Genomic DNA, 24,837 nt, shown 5'->3' on the forward strand with positions numbered 1-24,837 from the left:
CTGAATGGCATAATCTCGCTCGTTCATTTCAGCAGAATATAATTAAAATGTTAAATGTTATTAGCCAAATTCCCCAGACAAATTGCGTATCCCTCTCCCCAAGAAAAAAAAAAAAATAAATTATATATATATATATATATATATATATATATATATATATATATATATATATATATATATATATATATATATATAATAAAAATAGGCCTACCAAACAAACAAAAACATTGTTCATTCACATACTTTTTGGAACCTAAAAATAACCATAATACCTCATATCCTACCAAAATACCACACACCCCTTCATAAATATATAATGTACCTCTGGCCTCCATTATTGGACAGTTTCTAGTTGTATGTTACATGATGTTCTTCTAAATCATTTATTATTTTATTTATTTATATTTTAATTAATTTATTTATTTAATTTTAAATGTGTTTTGTCATCTCTTTAGTGCCTCAGACAATCAAATATTAAATTACAGCCAACATTAACATTATTAGCCAAAGTATATTTATTTGTTTATTTGTTTAATGTTTATTTATTTATTTCCTCTTATTATAATGATATATATGTGGTTCTTTTCTCATTAACATATGTATATTGACCAAACAAAGTGTATATTCATAATATACAATTCCATACACTTTAACTGATTAAATATAAATGTGGAAGGCCTATACATTACGTTCAAAAACAGCTCTTTTCCCTTTACTTTTATGCAAAACACTACAATATTGTTAAGTCCCGTATAAAGCGAAACATTTTTTTGGGACTGAGACTTTTTATTTTATGTAATTCTTAATATTAATAAATGCAGAATAATTTTGAAGCTCTTGTAGTCGAACATTTCTACGTCATGCTGCCGGAAGTTCCGGCGGAGCAGGGCGGAAGTAGGTACGTGGCTGCTTCAGCTGACATTCTGCACGATGGCGACAGAGGTTCAGAGCGGCGACCTCAACAGTGCAAATTCAAGCCGGCTCGAAGTTTCTATCGACGGTTTGACTCTAAGCCCGGATTCCGAGGGCGAGCAGGAACAGGCCGAGACGCCCGCCGCCCGCTCGGCGGACCAGAGCGCTGACAACCCTGTGAGTGTCGATGGAGAGGAGGGCGAACCTCCCATCGAGAAGAAATGGGGCTTTGATTTAGTCGAGCTCTACGGGCTGGCGCTCAGGTTCTTTAAAGGTATTCTAGAATATACACTAATATGGACATTGATTGAACACAAATATTCGTTAGCACGGTGCTACAGATTGAATTCGCACATTTGTTTAGATCTAGTGAGGTCGTGGTTTTCTTATTAGGGTCCTTTTCATTCTTAGTATTTGGTTTGAACAAAAGTTCTGCTTACACGGGTCTTGTAGTTCACTTCTATCGCAGTGTTCAAGGGTTGAGGTCCTCTAGAGGAACTGCCCTAACCAGTGACAGCACCACTGTGTGTCTGTGTCATGTGCCTGACTGATGGCTCAAACTCATAAAGACTGAAAGAAATAGACAAGTGAACTACAAGTGCTGAACTTGGTTGATCTGTTTGTCAGTGAGGTGTTTGTTCAGCACTTTTAGGTTTTGTCCATTAAAATGTTTAGTCCGTTTTGCAGGTCTACACTCTGTGGGCTGGTGATGAATGAAGTATGATTGTGTCCATCAGCTGTATAGTCTAAGTGCTGCAGCTCTCTAATTATGCACATTAATGCACAACTGATGTCCCAATCAAGATGTTGCATTTCCAGCTGAGGACTAATGCCACTAATGTATCTTGCTCTTGACTTTCAAAGCATGCACAAAAAAGTCTTTTACACAATTTACAGAAAAAACATGATAATCTTTTCATGATCTGTATTAAATGTGCATTAGCTGACATTCTAAACTGGGGTTCGTGTAAAGCTAATAATTAATTAGATCGTAAATAATTTAAAACTGAATTAAATCATTTAGTGTAAAAGCAATCGAATTCGAAACACTTGCAGGTAAACATAAAATATATTATTTTTTTTAGCAAATCATGTGACCAACAATCGACATCAGAGAACCGTGAACGTGCAAATGAGTACTTCAAGTAAATATTTTTTTTATCCAAGGCATTCCGCTGCCAAAAAAAGTTTGGAAATCCCTGTTCTAATGAACCATTTGCACTTTTAAAGCCACATATTTGTGATGTTTCTTTCCTCAGAGAAAGATGGGAAAGCCTTCCACCCGACCTATGAGGATAAGCTTCGTCTGGTAGCCCTCCACAAGCAGGTGTTGCAGGGCCCTTACAACCCAGACGCTTCCCCTGAGGTGGGCTTCTTCGATGTGCTGGGAAATGACCGCAGGTAAGAGTGATGATTTGAACTTTGACCTTAAAGGATAATTCCGGTATTTAGCACTTTGAGTCTCTTTTCTGGTTTGTTTTGGATGAACTAGAGTGGTGGACACAGACATTTTTTTGACGATGGGTCCTGTCTCGACTTTTTGACTCGTTTAGAATCGCCTTTGACCGCTTCAGAGTGGCTGTCTACGGGCATGCACGAACACTTCCTTAAAACAACCCTTAACGTTCGTTTTCAAAACTGTGCAACTCACCGAGTGGTTAATGTTGTTCGTTGATGATTAATAACAAATACAGTGCTATGCATAAGTTTAGACACCCATACTAAAGTTGACTAAAAAGAGGAATAAAAAATCATTTTTTGGAAACTGAACTTAATGCCTTAATTTAAAAAATTAGGAAAAATCCAACCTTTAAGGACACCAATTTTCTTTGTGAATGAATAATGTATCGTAAATAAATAAATGTTCTTCCTTAAAATACAGGGTGCATAAGTTTGGACACCCCTACGTTAAATTCCCATAGAGGCAGGCAGATTTTTATTTTTAAGTATTTTTTATTATTATTTTTTTAGGATACTATGCATCCTGATAAAGTTCCCTTGGCCTTTGGAATTAAAATAGCCCCACATCATCACATAGCCTTCACCATACCTAGAGATTGGCATGGTTTTATTTCAGTTAGCCTAATAGCTAGTTTGATTTGCATTGAGAGATGATCTTATGGAAAGTACTCCATTCCAATCTCTAGGTATGGTGAAGGCTGTGTGATGATGTGGGTCTATTTTAATTCCAAAGGCCAAGGGAACTTTATCAGGATGCATAGTATCCTAAAAAAAAAACAACTTAAAAATAAAAATCTGCCTGCCTCTATGGGAATTTAACGTAGGGGTGTCCAAACTTATGCACCCTGTATTTTAAGGAAGAACATTTATTTATTTACGATACATTATTCATTCAAAAAAGAAAATTGGTGTCCTTAAAGGTTGGATTTTTCCTAATTTTTTAAATTAAGGCATTAAGTTCAATTTCCAAAAGATGATTTTTTATTCTTCTTTTTAGTCAACTTTAGCATGGGTGTCTAAACTTATGCATAGCACTGTATATCGGCGGAATGTATGATTTCAATCCGTGTTATTTGCTATAGTGGAACTATTTTTTCAGATACCTCACAACCGCGTATAAACTTCCGCTCGATATTTGAGTCTGAAGCGCAGTAATATTAACGAGCAATGAGTCCTCCAACAGAAATCAATGGGATTTTACAAAATGGCAAATAAAACACGACAGAAACTGTATTTCGCTACGCCATTTGTTTTGGAACATCAACGAACACCACTAACCACTCGGTGAGTTGCACAGTTTTGAAAACGAACGTTAAGGGTTGTTTTAAGGACGTTGTTTCTAAACGAGTCAAAAAGTCGAGACAGGACCCATCGTCAAAATTTCTGTGTCCACCACTCTAGTTCATCCAAAACAAACCAGAAAAGAGACTCAAAATCATCCTTTAATGTGCCTCCCTGCTATTAGTCACATTAGCATTTTTAACGAACATGCTTTATTTTAAATCAATTTTTCAGAAGAGAATGGGCATCTCTGGGCAACATGGAGAAGGACGAGGCCATGCTTGAGTTTGTAAAGCTGTTGAATAAATGTTGCAATTTATTTGCACCTTTCGTCGCGTCACACAAGATTGAAAAGGAGGAGCAAGAGAGAAAGAGGTCAGACTTGCAGATAAAGATAATTGATATTCTTTCTTTATCTTTTTGCTGTCCCACACTTTTGTTTTGGACTTACACTTTAACCAGGTGGGTCTCTTGAGATATAGGCTTCTCTCAGAGAGATCCACCGTGTCCTCAAAAAGTAATTGGTCTCCAATAAAGAATTGATCACCCTAAACAACGTTTAAAACCTGAACACTCTGTAACCTCACGGATGTCTCTCACAGTGTGTGTGTTGTCTTGTTTTTGCCGAGAAGGCAGGAGGAAGAGGAGCAGCGGCGCAGAGAGGAAGAAGAGCGTGAGCGACTGCGGCAAGAGGAGGAGAGGCGCAGGCGTGAGGAAGAAGAGAGGCTGAGGAGAGAAGAAGAAGAAAGAAGACAAGTTGAGGAAGAACGACTCCGTGTAGAGCAGCAGAAGTGAGTCACACCGGTTTAATTATTCCAGAACTGAACTAAAACACCATAGTTCAGTACACTTCCCCACTTTTGCCAAGAGTTTTCCCCTGATCGCAGTCTGGAGGAGTTGCGGTGGGCAAGTCATGTGATCGGCGTCCGGCTGAACATCACTAACTTCAACTATGATTCCATTCAGTCTGAGAATATCAAACATGTTTTGATATTTTGAGCCGATTCTGGAATATTGATTTCATTTCTCATGCGTCTCTGGCGTGTGTTTCTGCATGAGTTTGTTGTGTTTGGAATGATTTGAAAGTCTGGTAGTGTGTGTGATCCTCAGTTGTTTAGTGTATGATGCCCAGTTTAACCATTTACAAAGTCGGCAAGTGTATGATGCCTAGTGTTTGTAGTAATGTCGTTTATTCCAGCCTTTAGAGTAAAGCCCAGTTTTGCCATTGGTATGTCTCTTTGATACTAAATTGATACCATAAGCAACAAATAAATGGTATTGGGCATCATGTTTAGGAAGGGCATTACTGAAAAGAGTGAAAATCTGTTGTTTATACAAAACCAGATTTATTTATTAATTTATTTCAGATGATGATGATATTTTGATGTGCTCTTAATGGTAAATATGTGCAATCCTAATGCCAATAGTCAATGAGGGAGCATGGCATCCCTATGGCATTTAGTTGTAGGTGTAGTCCGAATTGTAGTCTGACTGATAAAATTAATTTACTAGGACTGTCAACACCACTTTTAATAATTCAAAAAGTATCCGCTAGCTCATGACTGATGAAAAGGCGAGAAAGTCTTTAGCTCCACCTTCTTGGTAGCTTGGAAATCCAGACCTAAATCTAAAAGATTAATGGTCTGGCGTCGACTAATGAAAATCGGCCAGCTCGAGGGGCGGCACCAAGCGTGCATTTGAAAATCTCACTGCACGCAATTGGATAACAGTACGACCAATCACAACAATAAACCCCATACGCTTAGCTACCAGCGGAGCTAACTGGTAAATTAGACTCTTGCTGTATCCGGTCCGCAAAACAGCAAAGACGTCCTTCTTGCAAAGGAACGATTCGAGCGGCATCTTCTGTTCTTTCTTTTAGATAAAAAGCCAAGTCTAACTCGTACATTGTAGCGGCCAAAGCCGTTTCAAACAACTGGTGTTCATCCATTCCATAGCCATCTTGCAATGTTAACTAATGACTTCGACGTCACAGCGCTGTCGTCATCTCGCCTCTGCCCCGCCTATATCAGATAACCCGATGTGATTGGTGCAGCTCGGATAGAGGGGCATATTTAATGAGCATCATTACTCAACACCAGAGTAACTCGCTGAGCAAATTCAACTTGTGCTCTCGCGCAGGCCCGTCGCGACAAGACAGGCAAACCAAGCAATTGCTTGGGGCCCCGAGCTGGCCTGGGGCCCCAAGACAACGACTGGTTAAGAATAAAATGCAACGACAAACTGTGTGAGCGCCCCTTTGATAGTCAATGCAGTAAAGTGCAATGACACTGTTATCGGGATCCCCCTCAAGGGGGCCCCCCTCAGTAGTCGCTGACAGCAGCCAGCCAATCACGCGATCTCTGCTGCCGGCAAAATACAAAAACTCCTCGGCAGTCATCATGTAGCGGAATTATGCTTCAGGAAGCCAGAAAATAATGAAGATAAAGGAATAAGAGGATAAGAAAAAAACAAGATAGTGGTAAGTAGGGGTGTAACGATACACGTACTCGTATTGAACCGTTCGGTACGAGGCTTTCGGTTCGGTGTTCGGTACGCGTTTTCAAACCGAACGGTTCGTTGGACTTGGATCATTTTTCCTGCCGACCAAAATTTCGTTATTTCAAATGTAGGCGCGTGGCAAGCGCGCTCATAATGTAGAGACGCCGGCGCGACCACAACATTGCCCAACATCAAATGGCAAACGTAATGTAAGCGGAACGAAACTGCTCGTTATTGTGTGGTTGAAGGACCGTTGTTTATCAGTTTGGACCAGTGCAGCGCGAGCCAATCATGATCATGCGACACTGTTACTGTTACTACACAGCGCTAATAAGAGATCCAGTAAAGAAAGCATTTGAATTCGCCACAGAAGTAATAACATCGCTGCGAGATCTAGTGAGAAACATTCTCATAGTTTGGCAGGAATAGTAGACTATAATGCCTTCAAGTAACATTACGTCGGTTTTATTTTGACATTATGAATACAATGCAAATGTTAATCTTAACTAAAATAAACATTTGTTTATAACTACTACAATACATAAATACAATTACATTTAATTTTTTCCAAGGAGCTGTTTTGTTTTATATGCTCCTAAGAAGAGTCAATTATAGCTCCAGAATTGCTCAAAGTAAAAATAAATCATATTTTATGATGCTAGTTTTAATTAAAAAAAGAAGAAAAATAAATAAATCAAGGAAATTGGCATTTCTTTTTTTTTTGCTGTATCGAAAACATACCAAACCGTAACACATGAGTATCGTATTGAACCGAACTGTGAATTTTGTTCCACCCCTAAAGATAGTGGTAAGTGATAAATTACAGTGGACAAATTAGCTCCACTTGTCTTGTACAAATAGTGTAATTTTGCAGCAAGTAGGCTAGAAAAAATATGTTTATGTTAGCTACCTGCCTGACGGCAAATGCTGCTTGTAACAAACAGTTAGGCTAGTGCAACTCTTTTTTTTTGAACGGACGGAATATGGTTACATATTATGATGTGTTTTTTTTGGGGGGGGGGGGGCTCCATGTCCATGTCCATGTCCATGTCCATGTCCATGTCCATGTCCATTTTGCTTGGGGCCCCCAAATTCCTTCAAACGGCCCTGCTGTCTCGCGAGAACTCTGGATTACCAGGGTACCTTCTTGGTAGGATGACCACCACAATCTTTCAACCATCTGAAGTAATGGGTGTTGATTTCAACTGACATTTACATGATTTAAAATAAAAATAAAATGAAATGGGGTGAAAAACTTTTGTGGTACTTTTATAGTACCGCTATGCTATGTGACCCTAGTGAGGTGCCACATACTTTATTGTGCGCATTTTTTTTCTCACTTTCTCTGGTGTGTTAGGCAGCAGATCATGGCCGCGCTCAATGCGCAGACAGCGGTGCAGTTCCAGCAGTATGCAGCGCAGCAGTACCCCGACAGTCCAGAGCAGCAGCTCATCCTCATCCGGCAGCTGCAGGAGCAGCACTATCAGCAGTACATGCAGCAGCTGTATCAGGTGCAGCTCGCTCAGCAGCAGGTGACGGCCCAGCACTCATCCTCCCAGTCACAGACATCACACTGCTTTTGTGATCCATGATTACATTTTCAAAATCCACACTACCGTTCAAAAGTTTGTGGTTAGTAAAAAATGTTTTACTAAATTGAAATAGTGTAACAAAAGATTCCTGTTTAAAATAAAGGGTGTTCTTTTTAACGTTCTATTCATCAACAAATCGTGAATTTTTTTTATCATGTTTTCCACAAAAATATTAATTAGCACAACTGTTTTCAACATGTAATAACAAGAAATGATTCTCAAACAACAAATCAGCATATTAGAATGATTTCTGAAGGATCATGTGACTGATGGCTGAAGTAATGACTGCTGAAAATCTTTTTTGCCACAGGAATAAAGTACATTTTAAAATATATATTCAAATAGAAAACATTTGTTTTTAAATATTCAGATTGTTAATTGTAATACTATTTCACAGTATTACTGATTTTACTGTATTTTTTTAAATCAAATGAACGCAGCCTTGGTGAGCATTGGCTTCTTACTGATCCCAAACTTTTGAGTGGTAGTGTGTATGTGCTGATTTTCATTCTATTGATATTCATGTCTATTTTGCTGTGCACTACTATGTAATTAGTTACATTTTATTCACATTCAGAACAGACCTGCAATCCACCAGTTAAAGGGATAGTTCACCCAAAAATGAAAATTGTCATCATTTACTCTCCCTCAAGTTGTTCCAAACCTGTATGACTTTCTTTCTTCTGCTGAACACAAAATAAGATATTTTGAAGAAAGTCGGTAACCAAAATTGACTTCCATAGTAGAAAAAAAAAATACTATGGATGACAATGGGGACAAGCAACTGTTTAATTACCAACCTTCTTTAAAATATGTTCTTTTGTGTTTAGCAGAAGAAAGAAAGTCATACAGGTTTGGAACAACTTGAGGGAGAGTAAATGATGACAGAATTTTCATTTTTGGGTGAACTATCCCTTTAAGAACGACTGGTATAAAGAACAAAATTGCACTGGTAGCATTTGTTTTGCAGGTGTACAATTATCATGGTATACTGTTTAATGTGTTTTGCACACCTGTCACTGCAAGCTTAACAGGTTTTATTGTCATGTGATAGACTTTGACTCACTGATGCTATTTATTTTGGTTTCTGTTGTCTCGTTCCAATGTCATATTGCTCTGATTTCTTCAGGCTGCTTTGCAGAAACAGCAGGAGGATGCTATAGTGCTGTCTACATTAGAGGCCAGTGAGGTGTCAGTGCCTTTTGCTGGAGAGGAGGTTCCCACACTGAATGGACAGGCAGAGTCCACTGCTGACAGCTTAGAGCGAGAGCCAGACCTGGAGCCTGCAGACGAGGTCACGGAGAATGGACCCACCGGTGAGTTGTTTGAGCAGTTTTGTTTATTTCTACAACTTTGTTTGAGATGCACAATATATCGGCCACCATATTGGTATCGGCTGATATATGTTCATTTGATATATTAAAGCAGATAAATAATGGATTTTTCCTTCAGCTTGTTCACCATGATGGTTTTGAATTGCTTGAAATAATATAATTGGAATCACTTTAAAAAGAAAAATACAGCATATAGGCTATATAAAATTATAATGAGAACATCATTATAACAGTATGCTTGGGACATGGACTTTTGTTTTTTAATCAGGATCTCAAAAATGATATAAAAATTTGGATTTAGATTTATCGGCCAATATATTGGTTATCTGCTTTCAAATATAAAGAATAATCGGTATCGGCCAAAATGTTCAAATCGCTGTTAGCTGTTAATGTCAACTTGAAATCAAATTGGATTTACCTTTTTAATATGTGTATTGTGAATCATTCATCAATTTGCATCATTTTAGAAAAAATTATATGTACTAATTACGAAGCAGTCAATTACCAATGGATAAAATCAAGTCATGCCTAACATTTTTGTCATGCTGAATATCCAGTTTTACTTGTGAATGTCCGGTTACGGAAGCAAATGAGTTTCAAATGCTGTTAAAAATTATGCTTAATTATGAGGAATTTGTGAACTTGTGTCTGAAATCACTTTTCATGCTGTAGTGTTTCATAATTTTATGCATTTCAATTTAAAATAGGGCTGGGTTTTTATTGTTTATCTTAACTGTACCTGATATATCCAAATGAATCAATATTAAATTGAATCAAGATCGAAATTGATTCGAATCCCAAGCTTGTGAATTGAAATCAAATCATGACGTTGACACACTGGCACATCATCTGTGTCAATACCCAGCCCTAATTTAAAATACAAACAAAACCATCCATTATTTACCCATATCCCATATTCCTGGTTCTCAGACTCTCCCCCTGTAATAGCAGCCCCCTCAATGTGGACCCGGCCACAGATAAAAGACTTTAAAGAGAAGATCCGTCAGGATGTGGACTCTGTGATCACGGTGGGCCGGGGGGAAGTGGTGACCGTCCGGGTCCCCACCCATGAGGAGGGCTCCTATCTCTTCTGGGAGTTTGCCACCGACTACTACGATGTTGGCTTTGGAGTCTTCTTTGAATGGACTGACTCTACTAACGCGGCGGTCAGCGTGCACGTCAGCGAGTCTAGTGACGAAGATGAGGATGAAGAAGGTGAGGAACGTACGCATGTGTCTGTAGCATAATGGTTATCGGACGATATTTAATTCCGCTCATTTCTTTTATTTTTACATTTAGATGATCTAAATTACCTATCTAATGCTCTCTTGAAGTATTTATTTAAAATGCCGGTAATACACTTTTAAATGTATCTTTAGCAAATCTCAAAATTAATATTCATTATGCAACGTGTTCCAGTTACACTCCATTTTCACATATGAATAATTGGCAACATTTTTGTGGACCGATTATTACAACAGTTCACGCTTTTATGTAGATTTGTAATAATAAGAGTCTGTAAACCTGTAATCATAGAAACTTAGAGGACTCACTGCGGCTTTCTGCCAAAATAAAAGCTCTAAGCTTTAACTTTTGCAAGTGAAGAAATTAAGTCAAATTAACCCCTATAATGCGTGTTCGCATTATTTTGTCCAACCCCCCCCTGTATATTGTTATTTAGGTATTTTAGTTTGTAGAATTTTTGGCAAAATTGTGTAGAATTTTAATATCAGCTTATTGGTATCAGCCATAATTTTAATATTGGTGAGCTCTCGAAATCAGAAGGCTGGTTGCACTTTATTTTTCTGGTTGCACTTTATTTTACTGTATGTGTAATTACAGTGTACTAACCTCAGAAAGTACTGGTTAATATAAGGTAACTACATGGGTTAAGGTTAGTTTTAGGTGTAGGCTCATGTTTAGTACCTAGTTATTACCCAGTTATTGTAATTACTATAATAAATACATAGGATATGCATGCGGAACAGGACTGTAAAATAAAGTGCGACCCATTTTCTGTAAATTACGTCCTGCTCTCTTTCTCTCAGGTGAAGGGCAGTCTGAGGAAGAGAAAGCCAAGAAGGAGGCTGGGAAACCACAGGTGGATGAGATAGTGCCGGTGTACCGGCGGGACTGTCACGAGGAGGTGTACGCTGGGAGTCACCAGTATCCCGGCCGTGGTATATACTTGCTCAAGTTCGACAACTCCTACTCGCTCTGGAGGTCTAAAACCGTCTACTACAGAGTATACTACACCAGATAAGCCTGGAGTCAAGACTGTGGGACAGGAATATGTGCGTGCGTGTGTGTTAAGAGATAGTTGGAAAGAAAGATCGATCAAAACAAGGAAATGTCTACTACTGGGAGAGGGACAAAGAGATTTAATATTGAGTGTGTGTGTGTGTGCGTGTTTCGATGTGTATGCAAACTTTATGAGTGTGTCCGTCATGCTGTTTGAGTCCAGGAAGAATGGGCCACGTACATGGCTCCTCTGTTTTGCACTCTTAAAGATATACTCTAGGAATTTGTGCTTGATGTCACTGTCCTCTATACCCAATGTGACTAATTTCAGCCTCTCTTCTAATTTCATCCAAAGAGGTGCAGGATAAATGTGTGTATCCTAATTAAAACGGCCTACAAACGTCATGTTTAGGTAATAAACAATGGAGCAAACGCCTTTCTCTTGGAGAACTTCCTTATTTAGGTCAACACAAGCAGTAGCGTGTGTCTATACTCGTGTTTCTCCCCCTATCAGCACACGGGACCGGAGTGCATCGGCGAGTGCGAGATAAAACGAACGGACGGGACTTTTCTAACGATGCAAAGACGGATCTGAAGGCCTTTACGAAAGAAGATTTTGCAGCATTTTCTAAACCGGATGGATTGTGTCTAAAACATTGAATATTTATTAATCTCTGTGGTAGAGTAGGGTCATGTACGTGTCTGTAAGTTCTCTAACATTTATCTCATCCATCCATCATTCGCTTCTTTGCTTCCACAGAGCCCCAGATTTATTGTGTTCTTTCTTTTGTATTTTTCCCTCTTTATCATCAATGTGAGATTTATCAGTGTTCTTTTAATGTGGCACAGCTAGTAGTTCTTGCCTTTCAGTTTGGTCATTTCTTTGTTTTATGCATGTAGTTACAGACAGCCATGTCAGAACTTAAAACTTAAATGTATATTGATTTAAATTTCTACTTGTCACACTTATACTTTGTTCTCTATGACAGAAAATAACAAGCATCTCTCATCGTCCTTTCTAATAATAATGAAGTGTTTGTATAGCTGATGAGACTAACCATCAGAAGCAGCATTGCTGATTAACATTTCCTGTTATTTATTCGACTGTTCAGTGCATTGAAGATTATCGCAGTGAAGTTGCTGAGAACTTTTTTTTTTGCTTCAAATATCTGCTCTAGCCACTCTGAATTCGTGACTGACTGCATTGGCGAGTGAAATGTTTCGCTTTCATGATTGTATGTCAAAGATGCCTGTGTAACGCAGGGCACTGCTGTCCAACTGTGATCAAACATCATATATACAGATACTGTTACACTGTTTTCACACGATGAATAAAGGAGGTGCAGTGTGTTCGAGTGTGAAGAGCTGTGATGATTCAGTGTTCATTGGTAATGTCATGCTAAAGCTGTCCAAAGACTACATTGTCACACGTACAGTCGATCGGTTACAATAGATCCTGTGTTTATCCTTTCCTTGTATTTTTCTTTTTCACTTTTTTAATGCTGACTTCAGGCCTTTGTATAGTGAAATGTAACATTTGGGCATGGTATTCAAAGTACTGCTTTTGGGGAAAAGACCACGAGCAATAGGGTTATTGATATAAAAGATTGTCTTCATATTTAAAGTGGAACCTCCAGGGATTTTCTGACCATAAAGGCATGAAGAAGTGATTTTGTATCGGTTCTGCTAGCGTGATCTGATCTGTATGCATTCGAGGATGAGTGTCCTGAAGCGTATCTTTGATTAAACTTGTGTTCCTCTGTATGAACTGCCTGGTTCTTTTCTGATGCCTGTCTATTCATGTGCATTGTTTACATACTCATACGGTGTGTTGCAAATAAAATAGAGCAAAGTAGACTATTAGAATCTTTTAAAAGGGTCCTTGATTATGATTTCACTTTTTTAACTTCAGTTAATGTGTAATGTTGTTGTTTGAGCATAAACAACATCTGCAAAGGGAGATGTTACAACCAAGGTTTGCAGATGAGCATCTTTGAACACACAACACGACGAAACTTGAAGATCACAAGAAGACCACACCGGTCGGGTGCCACTCCTGTCAGCCAAGAACAGAACTCAGGCTACAATTCACATAGGCTCACCAAAATGCTTAGGAAGCCTTATAAGCGTATTATTAAGCGCCAGGGTCCATGGGGTGAACATCTTTTCCATTATATTATCTCAGGTGCGACTGACTGCATTATAAGCGAGCAGATGCTACGTTCTTAACCCAGAGAATGAAGATTTATTGAAACATTGGCATTCTGTAGACATGGCAGTCTGTTTAAAACATTTATTCCTTAAAAAGATCATAAAACTAGGTAATCGAATAGATACAAGTGTTTTTTAAGTCTCAATAATAATTGAAGAGTTCAGATGCAAAAGCCTATAAGTGCCATCTGAAATTTTCTTCTAGAATGATCATTTTTATCAAGCTTGTATATTTAAGTTCAGTAATTTCACTTAAATGACAATTCATAGGTAATTTTTATTGCCATTTAAGTGAAATTACTGAACTTAAATATACGAGCTTGATAAAAATGATAATTCTAGAAGAAAATTTCAGATGGCACTTAGAGGCTTTTGCATCTGAACTCTTCAATTATAGTATCTGTAAATTTAGTCACTTATCTATTTAGTAACCATGGTAATTTCACATAGGAAATGGAACTTTTTCAAATCTAAGTCAAAAATTAAGATAGGAAGTGTGTAAATTTTATTTTTATACAATGTAAAAATAAATGCTAACAGTTCTACAGATATTGTCAGGGTTATATCTATGTCTGTTTAGTTTCATCGAGTTTTGGTTTAGTTGGTCATTAGTTTCTGATTAACCTGTCTCTGTTAATTAAATCTCCCTGTGTACTTTCCTTAGTTCTTTGTCTCAGATAAGTTTTTTGATTGCAGCATTTTTTGTCCTTTTTTTTTCTTATGGACTTGCCGGCTGCCCAACTGCTTTGCCTAGAGCAGAAGGAGGAAACACTAGAGGACCACACCAAGGACTTATTAAATCTGGCATGCCTCACACAGCGGAGCACCCACTCAACAAACGCAGCAAAATCTCACCGGGACTAACACCGGGCAGGCGTGCCTTCACGCTCGCTGAGACTGGTGTAATAAAACACACAAAGCAAGCAATAAGGTCTATCCGGCTGTATATATATATATATATATATATATATATATATAGAGAGAGAGAGAGAGAGAGAGAGAGAGAGAGAGAGAGAGAGAGAGAGAGAGAGAGAGAGAGAGAGAGAGAGGGAGAGAGAGAGAGAGAGAGAGAGAGAGAGGGAGAGAGAGAGAGAGAGGGAGCAATGCTTTTTTAAATAAATGTATCAATTCATTTTAAGAAAAGTAGCGGTTCTTTATAAGGAGAGTAGCAAATTTTTTGAAAATGTAGCTTTTTAAGAAATGAATCGTTTTGAATAAATGTCTTGATTCTTTATTAGAAAAGTAGCGGTTCTTTTTAAGGAAAGTAGCGATTCTTTTTAGGAAAAGTAGCGATTCTTTTTAATGAAAAGTATCGATTCTTTTCGAAAAAGTAGTGATTCTTTTTGAAGAAGTATCGATCCTTTTTGAATAAGTATTGATTCTTTTTAAGGAAAAGTATACTTTTTTTAAGGAGAGTATCGATTCTTTAAGGAAAGTATCTAATCTTTTTAAGGAAAAGTATAGATTCTTTTTGAAAAAGTTGCGATTCTTTTTAAGGAAACTATCTATTCTTTTTGAAAAAGTAGCAATTCTTTTTAAAGAAAGTATCATTTTTTTTAAAACAGTAGCTTTTCTTTTTAAGGAAAAGTATCAATTCTTTTTAAGGAAAGTATCACTTCTTTTTAAGGAAAAGTAGTGATTCTTTTTAAAGAAAGTATCTATTCTTTTTGAAAAAGTATTGATTCTTTTTAAGAAAAGTTGTGATTCTTCATAAGGAAAGTATCAAATCTTTGTTAAGGAAAGTATTGATTCTTTTTAAAAAAATAAAATATATATTTTTGTAAAAGTAGCGTTTTTTTTGAGAAATGTAGCGATTCTTTTTTTGAGACTGTAATTATACATTTATTACAGTGTAATTATACATTTTTTACAGTGTAATTATATATTTAATACAATATAATTATACACATTTGTTAGAGTGTAATAACACATTTTATATAGTGCATTTATATATATATATTATTCTTTCCGAGAAATTTAGCAATTCATTTGAAGAAATGTTGCGATTCTTTTCAAGAAATGTATCAATTCGAAGAAATATATTGATTCTTTTCGAGAAATGTAGCGATTAATTTGAAGAGCGAATCTTTTGAAGAAATGTATCGATTCATTTAGATAAATGTAGCGATTCTTTTGAAGAAATATATCAATTAATTTGAAGAAATGTAGCGATTCTTTTCGAGAAACGTAGTGATTCTTTTGAAGAAATGTAGTGATTCTTTTTGAGAAATGTAGCGATTCTTTTGAAGAAATGTATAAATTCTTTTTGGAAAAAAGTGATTATTTTTAAGGAAAGTATCAATTCTTTGTAAGGAGAGTATCGATCCTTTTTGAAAAAGTAATGATTCTTTTTAAGGAAAGTATCGATTCTTTTTGAAAAAGTAGCAGAAAAGAAACGATATTTTCCTTAAAAAGAATCATTACTTATTCTTTCTAAGGAGAGTATTGAGTCTTTTTAAGGAAAGTTGCGATTCTTATTAAGGAAAGTATTGATTCTTTTTAAAGAAATTAAAAAATTATTTTTGAAAAAGTAGCGATTCTTTTGAAGAAATGTAGCGATTCTTTTTGAGAAATGTAACGATTTCTTTTTGTTGAGATTGTAATTATACATTTATTACAGTGTAATTATACATTTATTACAGTGTAATTATATATTTTTTTAAATGTAATTATACATTTATTACAGTGTAATTATACACGTTTGTTAGAGTGTAATAACACATTTTATACAGTGTAATTACATATATATATACATACATACATATATTTATATATATATATATATATTTTTTTTTTTTTTATTATTCTTTCTGAGAAATTCAGCAAATCATTTGAAGAAATGTATAGCGATTCTTTCTGAGAAATGTAGCGATTATTTTCGAGAAATGTATCAATTCATTACTCCAGAGCTTGAGTTTGGACTCTGGCATGACATAACTCAGAAAAAAAGTGCTCAGCACTGAAGGGTTGAAACTTTAAAACATCAATAGTGAAAAACAGACCCACCCACTCACACACACACACATACACAATTATAAACACAAATGAACTGGTAGGGTTATTACCATAAAGCATAATTGAGTCAGAAGACTGAAATAAGAGGTTGAAATGAGATCAGATCCAGATGGATTAAGCTGTAATAGTTGTCCTATCATAATACAAGGCAAGTTAAGCTCCTGATGCACACACAGAAATAAAATCAGCATTTTTTAAGCCATTACATCAACACCTCTCATAATGGGAGTGGGGGAACGGATTCTGACAGCTGTTTTTTTGCCGTCGGAATCTGTTCGCCCTATGTTCCTTAAACAATGAGGTTCTAATATTTATCACATTGCAGCTAATTACTAAATCCAATATCCTAGTGGCCAGTACACTATTCAAAGGCATCCCTGGTTTTTCAGCTTATTGCGACATGAGTTCAAGTCCCGTTTCGTCAAACTTTCATGACAATCTACTGTTCTATCATAATAAACGACAAAAAAATATATTCTTTAAACTGATGCAAGTTAAGCTCCATCCACACACAAAAATAAAATCAGCATTTTTTAAGCCATTACATCGACATCTCTCATCATTGGGGTGGGGGAACGGATTTCGACAGCTGAGCTATTTGCCGTCAGATTCTGTTCCCCCTATGTTCCTTACACAATGAGGTTCTAATATTTATCACATTGCAGTGGATTACTAAACCCAACAGCCTAGTGGTCAGTACATTATGCAATGGCATTCATTGATTTTCAGCTTATTGCGACATGAGTTCAAGCTCCGGTTCGTCAAACTTTCTTGATACTATACTGTCCTATCATAATTAAAGGCAAAAAAATATATTCTTTAAACTGATGCAGGTTAAGCTCCATCCACACACAAAAATAAAATCAGCATTTTTTAAGCCATTACATCAACACCTCTCATAATGGGAGTGGGGGAACGGATTCTGACAGCTGTTGTTTTTGCCGTCGGATTCTGTTTCCCCTATGTTTCGTACACAATGAGGTTCTAATATTTATCACATTGCAGCTCCTTACTAAACCCAATAGCCTAGTGGTCAGTACACTATGCACTGGCATTCGTTGTTTTTCAGATTATTGAGACTCGAGTTCAAGTCCCAGTTCGTCAAACTTTCTTGATACTATATTGTCCTATCATAATAAAAGGCAAAAAAATATATTCTTTAAACTGGTGCAAGTTAAGCTCCATCCACACACAAAAATAAAATCAGCATTTTTTAAGCCATTACATCAACACCTCTCATAATGGGAGTGGGGGAACGGATTCCGACAGCTGTTTTTTTTTTGCCGTCGGATTCTGTTCCCCCCATATTTCTGACACACTGAGGTTCTAATATTTATCAAATTGATGCTGTTTAAGCTCCATCCACACACAGAATAGAATAAGCATATTTTAAGCCGATACATCAACATCTCTCATCATTGGGGTGGGGGAACGGATTTCGACAGCTGAACTATTTGCCGTCGGATTCTGTTCCCCCTATGTTTCTTACACAATGAGGTTCTAATATTTAGCACATTGCAAATTTTTGCTTAACCCAATAGTCTAGTGGTCAGTACACTCTGCTCTGGCATTCGTTGTTTTTCAGATTATTGCGATCCGAGTTCAAGTCCCGGTTCGTCAAACTTTCTTGATACTATATTGTCCTATCATAATAAAAGGCAAAAAAATATATTCTTTAAACTGATGCAAGTTAAGCCCCATCCACACACAAAAATAAAATCAGCATTTTTTAAGCCATTACATCAACACCTCTCATAATGGGAGTGGGGGAACGGATTCCGACAGCTGTTTTTTTTTTTGCCGTCGGATTCTGTTCCCCCCATATTTCTGACACACTGAGGTTCTAATATTTATCAAATTGATGCTGTTTAAGCTCCATCCACACACAGAATAGAATAAGCATATTTTAAGCCGATACATCAACATCTCTCATCATTGGGGTGGGGGAACGGATTTCGACAGCTGAACTATTTGCCGTCGGATTCTGTTCCCCCTATGTTTCTTACACAATGAGGTTCTAATATTTAGCACATTGCAGCTCTTTGCTAAACCAATAGTCTAGTGGTCAGTACACTCTGCTCTGCCATTCGTTGTTTTTCAGATTATTGCGACCCGAGTTCAAGTCCCGGTTCGTCAAACTTTCTTGATACTATATTGTCCTATCATAATAAAAGGCAAAAAAATATATTCTTTAAACTGATGCAAGTTAAGCTCCATCCACACACAAAAATAAAATCAGCATTTTTTAAGCCATTACATCAACACCTCTCATAATGGGAGTGGGGGAACGGATTCCGACAGCTGTTTTTTTTTTTTGCCGTCGGATTCTGTTCCCCCCATATTTCTGACACACTGAGGTTCTAATATTTATCAAATTGATGCTGTTTAAGCTCCATCCACACACAGAATAGAATAAGCATATTTTAAGCCGATACATCAACATCTCTCATCATTGGGTTGGGGGAACGGATTTTGACAGCTGAACTATTTGCCGTCGGATTCTGTTCCCCCTATGTTTCTTACACAATGAGGTTCTAATATTTAGCACATTGCAGCTCTTTGTTAAACCAATAGTCTAGTGGTCAGTACACTCTGCTCTGGCATTCATTGTTTTTCAGATTATTGCGACCCGAGTTCAAGTCCCGGTTCGTCAAACTTTCTTGATACTATATTGTCCTATCATAATAAAAGGCAAAAAAATATATTCTTTAAACTGATGCAAGTTAAGCTCCATCCACACACAAAAATAAAATCAGCATTTTTTAAGCCATTACATCAACACCTCTCATAATGGGAGTGGGGGAACGGATTCCGACAGCTGTTTTTTTTTTGCCGTCGGATTCTGTTCCCCCCATATTTCTGACACACTGAGGTTCTAATATTTATCAAATTGATGCTGTTTAAGCTCCATCCACACACAGAATAGAATAAGCATATTTTAAGCCGATACATCAACATCTCTCATCATTGGGGTGGGGGAACGGATTTCGACAGCTGAACTATTTGCCGTCGGATTCTGTTCCCCCTATGTTTCTTACACAATGAGGTTCTAATATTTAGCACATTGCAGCTCTTTGCTAAACCAATAGTCTAGTGGTCAGTACACTCTGCTCTGGCATTCGTTGTTTTTCAGATTATTGCGACCCGAGTTCAAGTCCCGCTTCGTCAAACTTTCTTAATAATATACTGTCCTATCATAATAAAAGGCAAAAAAATATATTTTTTAAACTGATGCAAGTTAAGCTCCATCCACACAAAAAAATAAAATCAGCATTTTTTAAGCCATTACATCAACACCTCTCATAATGGGAGTGGGGGAACGGATTCTGACAGCTGTTGTTTTTGCCGTCGGATTCTGTTCCCCCCATATTTCTGACACACTGAGGTTCTAATATTTATCAAATTGATGCTGTTTAAGCTCCATCCACACACATAATAGAATAAGCATATTTTAAGCCGATACATCAACATCTCTCATCATTGGGGTGGGGGAACGGATTTCGACAGCTGAACTATTTGCCGTCGGATTCTGTTCCCCCTATGTTTCTTACACAATGAGGTTCTAATATTTAGCACATTGCAGATCTTTGCTAAACCCAATAGTCTAGTGGTCAGTACACTCTGCTCTGGCATTCGTTGTTTTTCAGATTATTGCGACCCGAGTTCAAGTCCCGGTTCGTAAAGCTTTCTTAATAATATACTGTCCTATCATATTAAAAAGCAAAAAAATATATTCTTTAAACTGATGCAAGTTAAGCTCCATCCACACACAAAAATAAAATCAGCATTTTTTAAGCCATTACATCAACACCTCTCATAATGGGAGTGGCGGAACGGATTCCGACAGCTGTTTTTTTGCCGTCGGATTCTGTTCCCCCCATATTTCTGACACACTGAGGTTCTAATATTTATCAAATTGATGCTGTTTAAGCTCCATCCACACACATAATAGAATAAGCATATTTTCAGCCGATACATCAACATCTCTCATCATTGGGGTGGGGGAACGGATTTCGACAGCTGAACTATTTGCCGTCGGATTCTGTTCCCCCTATGTTTCTTACACGATGAGGTTCTAATATTTAGCACATTGCAGCTCTTTGCAAAACCAATAGTCTAGTGGTCAGTACACTCTGCTCTGGCATTCATTGTTTTTCAGATTATTGCGACCCGAGTTCAAGTCCCGGTTCGTAAAGCTTTCTTAATAATATACTGTCCTATCATAATAAAAGGCAAAAAAATATATTCTTTAAACTGATGCAAGTTAAGCTCCATCCACACACAAAAATAAAATCAGCATTTTTTAAGCCATTACATCAACACCTCTCATAATGGGAGTGGGGGAACGGATTCCGACAGCTGTTTTCTTTTTTTGCCGTCGGATTCTGTTCCCCCCATATTTCTGACACACTGAGGTTCTAATATTTATCAAATTGATGCTGTTTAAGCTCCATCCACACACATAATAGAATAAGCATATTTTAAGCCGATACATCAACATCTCTCATCATTGGGGTGGGGGAACGGATTTCGACAGCTGAACTATTTGCCGTCGGATTCTGTTCCCCCTATGTTTCTTGCACAATGAGGTTCTAATATTTAGCACATTGCAGCTCTTTGCTAAACCAATAGTCTAGTGGTCAGTACACTCTGCTCTGGCATTCATTGTTTTTCAGATTATTGCGACCCGAGTTCAAGTCCCGCTTCGTCAAACTTTCTTAATAATATACTGTCCTATCATAATAAAAGGCAAAAAAATATATTCTTTAAACTGATGCAAATTAAGGTCCATCCACACACAAAAATAAAATCAGCATTTTTTAAGCCATTACATCAACACTTCTCATAATGGGAGTGGGGGAACGGATTCCGACAGCTGTTTTTTTTTTGCCGTCGGATTCTGTTCCCCCCATATTTCTGACACACTGAGGTTCTAATATTTATCAAATTGATGCTGTTTAAGCTCCATCCACACATAATAGAATAAGCATATTTTAAGCCGATACATCAACATCTCTCATCATTGGGGTGGGGGAACGGATTTCGACAGCTGAACTATTTGCCGTCGGATTCTGTTCCCCCTATGTTTCGTACACAATGAGATTCTAATATTTATCACATTGCAGCTCCTTTCTAAACCCAGTAGCTTAGTGATTAGTACACCATGCACTGGCATTCGTTGTTTTTCAGATTATTGCGACCCGAGTTCAAGTCCCGGTTCGTCAAACTTTCTTGATACTATATTGTCCTATCATAATAAAAGGCAAAAAAAATATATTCTTTAAACTGATGCAAGTTAAGCTCCATCCACACACAAAAATAAAATCAGCATTTTTTAAGCCATTACATCAACACCTCTCATAATGGGAGTGGGGGAACGGATTCCGACAGCTGTTTTTTTGCCGTCGGATTCTGTTCCCCCATATTTCTGACAACTGAGGTTCTAATATTTATCAAATTGATGCTGTTTAAGCTCCATCCACACATAATAGAATAAGCATATTTTAAGCCGATGCATCAACATCTCTCATCATTGGGGTGGGGGAACGGATTTCGACAGCTGAACTATTTGCCGTCGGATTCTGTTCCCCCTATGTTTCTTACACAATGAGGTTCTAATATTAAGCACATTGCAGGTCTTTGCTAAACCAGTAGTCAAGTGGTCAGTACACTCTGCTCTGGCATTCATTGTTTTTCAGATTATTGCGACCCGAGTTCAAGTCCCGCTTCGTCAAACTTTCTTAATAATATACTGTCCTATCATAATAAAAGGCAAAAAAATATATTCTTTAAACTGATGCAAATTAAGGTCCATCCACACACAAAAATAAAATCAGCATTTTTTAAGCCATTACATCAACACTTCTCATAATGGGAGTGGGGGAACGGATTCCGACAGCTGTTTTTTTTTTGCCGTCGGATTCTGTTCCCCCCATATTTCTGACACACTGAGGTTCTAATATTTATCAAATTGATGCTGTTTAAGCTCCATCCACACATAATAGAATAAGCATATTTTAAGCCGATACATCAACATCTCTCATCATTGGGGTGGGGGAACGGATTTCGACAGCTGAACTATTTGCCGTCGGATTCTGTTCCCCCTATGTTTCGTACACAATGAGATTCTAATATTTATCACATTGCAGCTCCTTTCTAAACCCAGTAGCTTAGTGATTAGTACACCATGCACTGGCATTCGTTGTTTTTCAGATTATTGCGACCCGAGTTCAAGTCCCGGTTCGTCAAACTTTCTTGATACTATATTGTCCTATCATAATAAAAGGCAAAAAAAATATATTCTTTAAACTGATGCAAGTTAAGCTCCATCCACACACAAAAATAAAATCAGCATTTTTTAAGCCATTACATCAACACCTCTCATAATGGGAGTGGGGGAACGGATTCCGACAGCTGTTTTCTTTTTTTGTCGTCGGATTCTGTTCCCCCCATATTTCTGACACACTGAGGTTCTAATATTTATCAAATTGATGCTGTTTAAGCTCCATCCACACACATAATAGAATAAGCATATTTTAAGCCGATACATCAACATCTCTCATCATTGGGGTGGGGGAACGGATTTCGACAGCTGAACTATTTGCCGTCGGATTCTGTTCCCCCTATGTTTCTTACACAATGAGGTTCTAATATTTAGTACATTGCAGCTCTTTGCTAAACCAATAGTCTAGTGGTCAGTACACTCTGCTCTGGCGTTCATTGTTTTTCAGATTATTGCGACCCGAGTTCAAGTCCCGCATCGTCAAACTTTCTTAATAATATACTGTCCTATCATAATAAAAGGCAAAGAAATATATTCTTTAAACTGATGCAAGTTAAGCTCCATCCACACACAAAAATAAAATCAGCATTTTTTAAGCCATTACATCAACACCTCTCATAATGGGAGTGGGGGAACGGATTCCGACAGCTGTTTTTTTGCCGTCGGATTCTGTTCCCCCATATTTCTGACAACTGAGGTTCTAATATTTATCAAATTGATGCTGTTTAAGCTCCATCCACACATAATAGAATAAGCATATTTTAAGCCGATACATCAACATCTCTCATCATTGGGGTGGGGGAACGGATTTCGACAGCTGAACTATTTGCCGTCGGATTCTGTTCCCCCTATGTTTCTTACACAATGAGGTTCTAATATTTAGCACATTGCAGCTCTTTGCTAAACCAGTAGTCTAGTGGTCAGTACACTCTGCTCTGGCATTCATTGTTTTTCAGATTATTGCGACCCGAGTTCAAGTCCCGCTTCGTCAAACTTTCTTAATAATATACTGTCCTATCATAATAAAAGGCAAAAAAATATATTCTTTAAACTGATGCAAGTTAAGGTCCATCCACACACAAAAATAAAATCAGCATTTTTTAAGCCATTACATCAACATAATGGGAGTGGGGGAACGGATTCCGACAGCTGTTTTCTTTTTTTGCCGTCGGATTCTGTTCCCCCCATATTTCTGACACACTGAGGTTCTAATATTTATCAAATTGATGCTGTTTAAGCTCCATCCACACACATAATAGAATAAGCATATTTTAAGCCGATACATCAACATCTCTCATCATTGGGGTGGGGGAACGGATTTCGACAGCTGAACTATTTGCCGTCGGATTCTGTTCCCCCTATGTTTCTTGCACAATGAGGTTCTAATATTTAGCACATTGCAGCTCTTTGCTAAACCAATAGTCTAGTGGTCAGTACACTCTGCTCTGGCATTCATTGTTTTTCAGATTATTGCGACCCGAGTTCAAGTCCCGCTTCGTCAAACTTTCTTAATAATATACTGTCCTATCATAATAAAAGGCAAAAAAATATATTCTTTAAACTGATGCAAATTAAGGTCCATCCACACACAAAAATAAAATCAGCATTTTTTAAGCCATTACATCAACACCTCTCATAATGGGAGTGGGGGAACGGATTCCGACAGCTGTTTTTTTGCCGTCGGATTCTGTTCCCCCATATTTCTGACAACTGAGGTTCTAATATTTATCAAATTGATGCTGTTTAAGCTCCATCCACACATAATAGAATAAGCATATTTTAAGCCGATGCATCAACATCTCTCATCATTGGGGTGGGGGAACGGATTTCGACAGCTGAACTATTTGCCGTCGGATTCTGTTCCCCCTATGTTTCTTACACAATGAGGTTCTAATATTTAGCACATTGCAGCTCTTTGCTAAACCAGTAGTCTAGTGGTCAGTACACTCTGCTCTGGCATTCATTGTTTTTCAGATTATTGCGACCCGAGTTCAAGTCCCGCTTC

General features: G+C 37.5%; 1 protein-coding gene across 3 annotated transcripts; it reads left to right on the forward strand.

The window, feature by feature from the left end:
• Positions 1-881: 881 nt before the first annotated feature.
• On the forward strand, positions 882-13,087 carry acbd3 (acyl-Coenzyme A binding domain containing 3). Of its 3 annotated transcripts, none has more exons than XM_081378918.1 (8): positions 882-1,186; positions 2,172-2,313; positions 3,889-4,029; positions 4,287-4,445; positions 7,514-7,688; positions 8,878-9,064; positions 10,034-10,297; positions 11,131-13,087. In XM_081378918.1, the coding sequence occupies exons 1-8, from the start codon at positions 931-933 to the stop codon at positions 11,343-11,345; spliced, it is 1,539 nt and encodes a 512-aa protein (XP_081235044.1). In that variant the 5' UTR covers positions 882-930; the 3' UTR covers positions 11,346-13,087. The 3 variants fall into 3 exon arrangements, with proteins under 3 accessions (XP_081235044.1, XP_081235043.1, XP_081235045.1); XM_081378917.1 differs by having other exon boundaries at positions 887-1,186; positions 10,031-10,297; XM_081378919.1 differs by having other exon boundaries at positions 894-1,186; positions 10,013-10,297.
• Positions 13,088-24,837: the final 11,750 nt, after the last annotated feature.

Source organism: Scardinius erythrophthalmus, assembly GCF_964197995.2.
Source record: "Scardinius erythrophthalmus genome assembly, chromosome: 11".
NCBI classification, from domain to species: domain Eukaryota; kingdom Metazoa; phylum Chordata; class Actinopteri; order Cypriniformes; family Leuciscidae; genus Scardinius; species Scardinius erythrophthalmus.

Coding starts and splice junctions, on each gene's coding strand:
- acbd3 (XM_081378919.1), top strand. CDS start 931: ATGGCGACAGAGGTTCAGAGCGGCGACCTCAACAGTGCAAATTCAAGC. Junction 1,187..2,171: donor GGCGCTCAGGTTCTTTAAAG/GTATTCTAGAAT, acceptor TTCTTTCCTCAG/AGAAAGATGGGAAAGCCTTC. Junction 9,065..10,012: donor CACGGAGAATGGACCCACCG/GTGAGTTGTTTG, acceptor CCTGGTTCTCAG/ACTCTCCCCCTGTAATAGCA.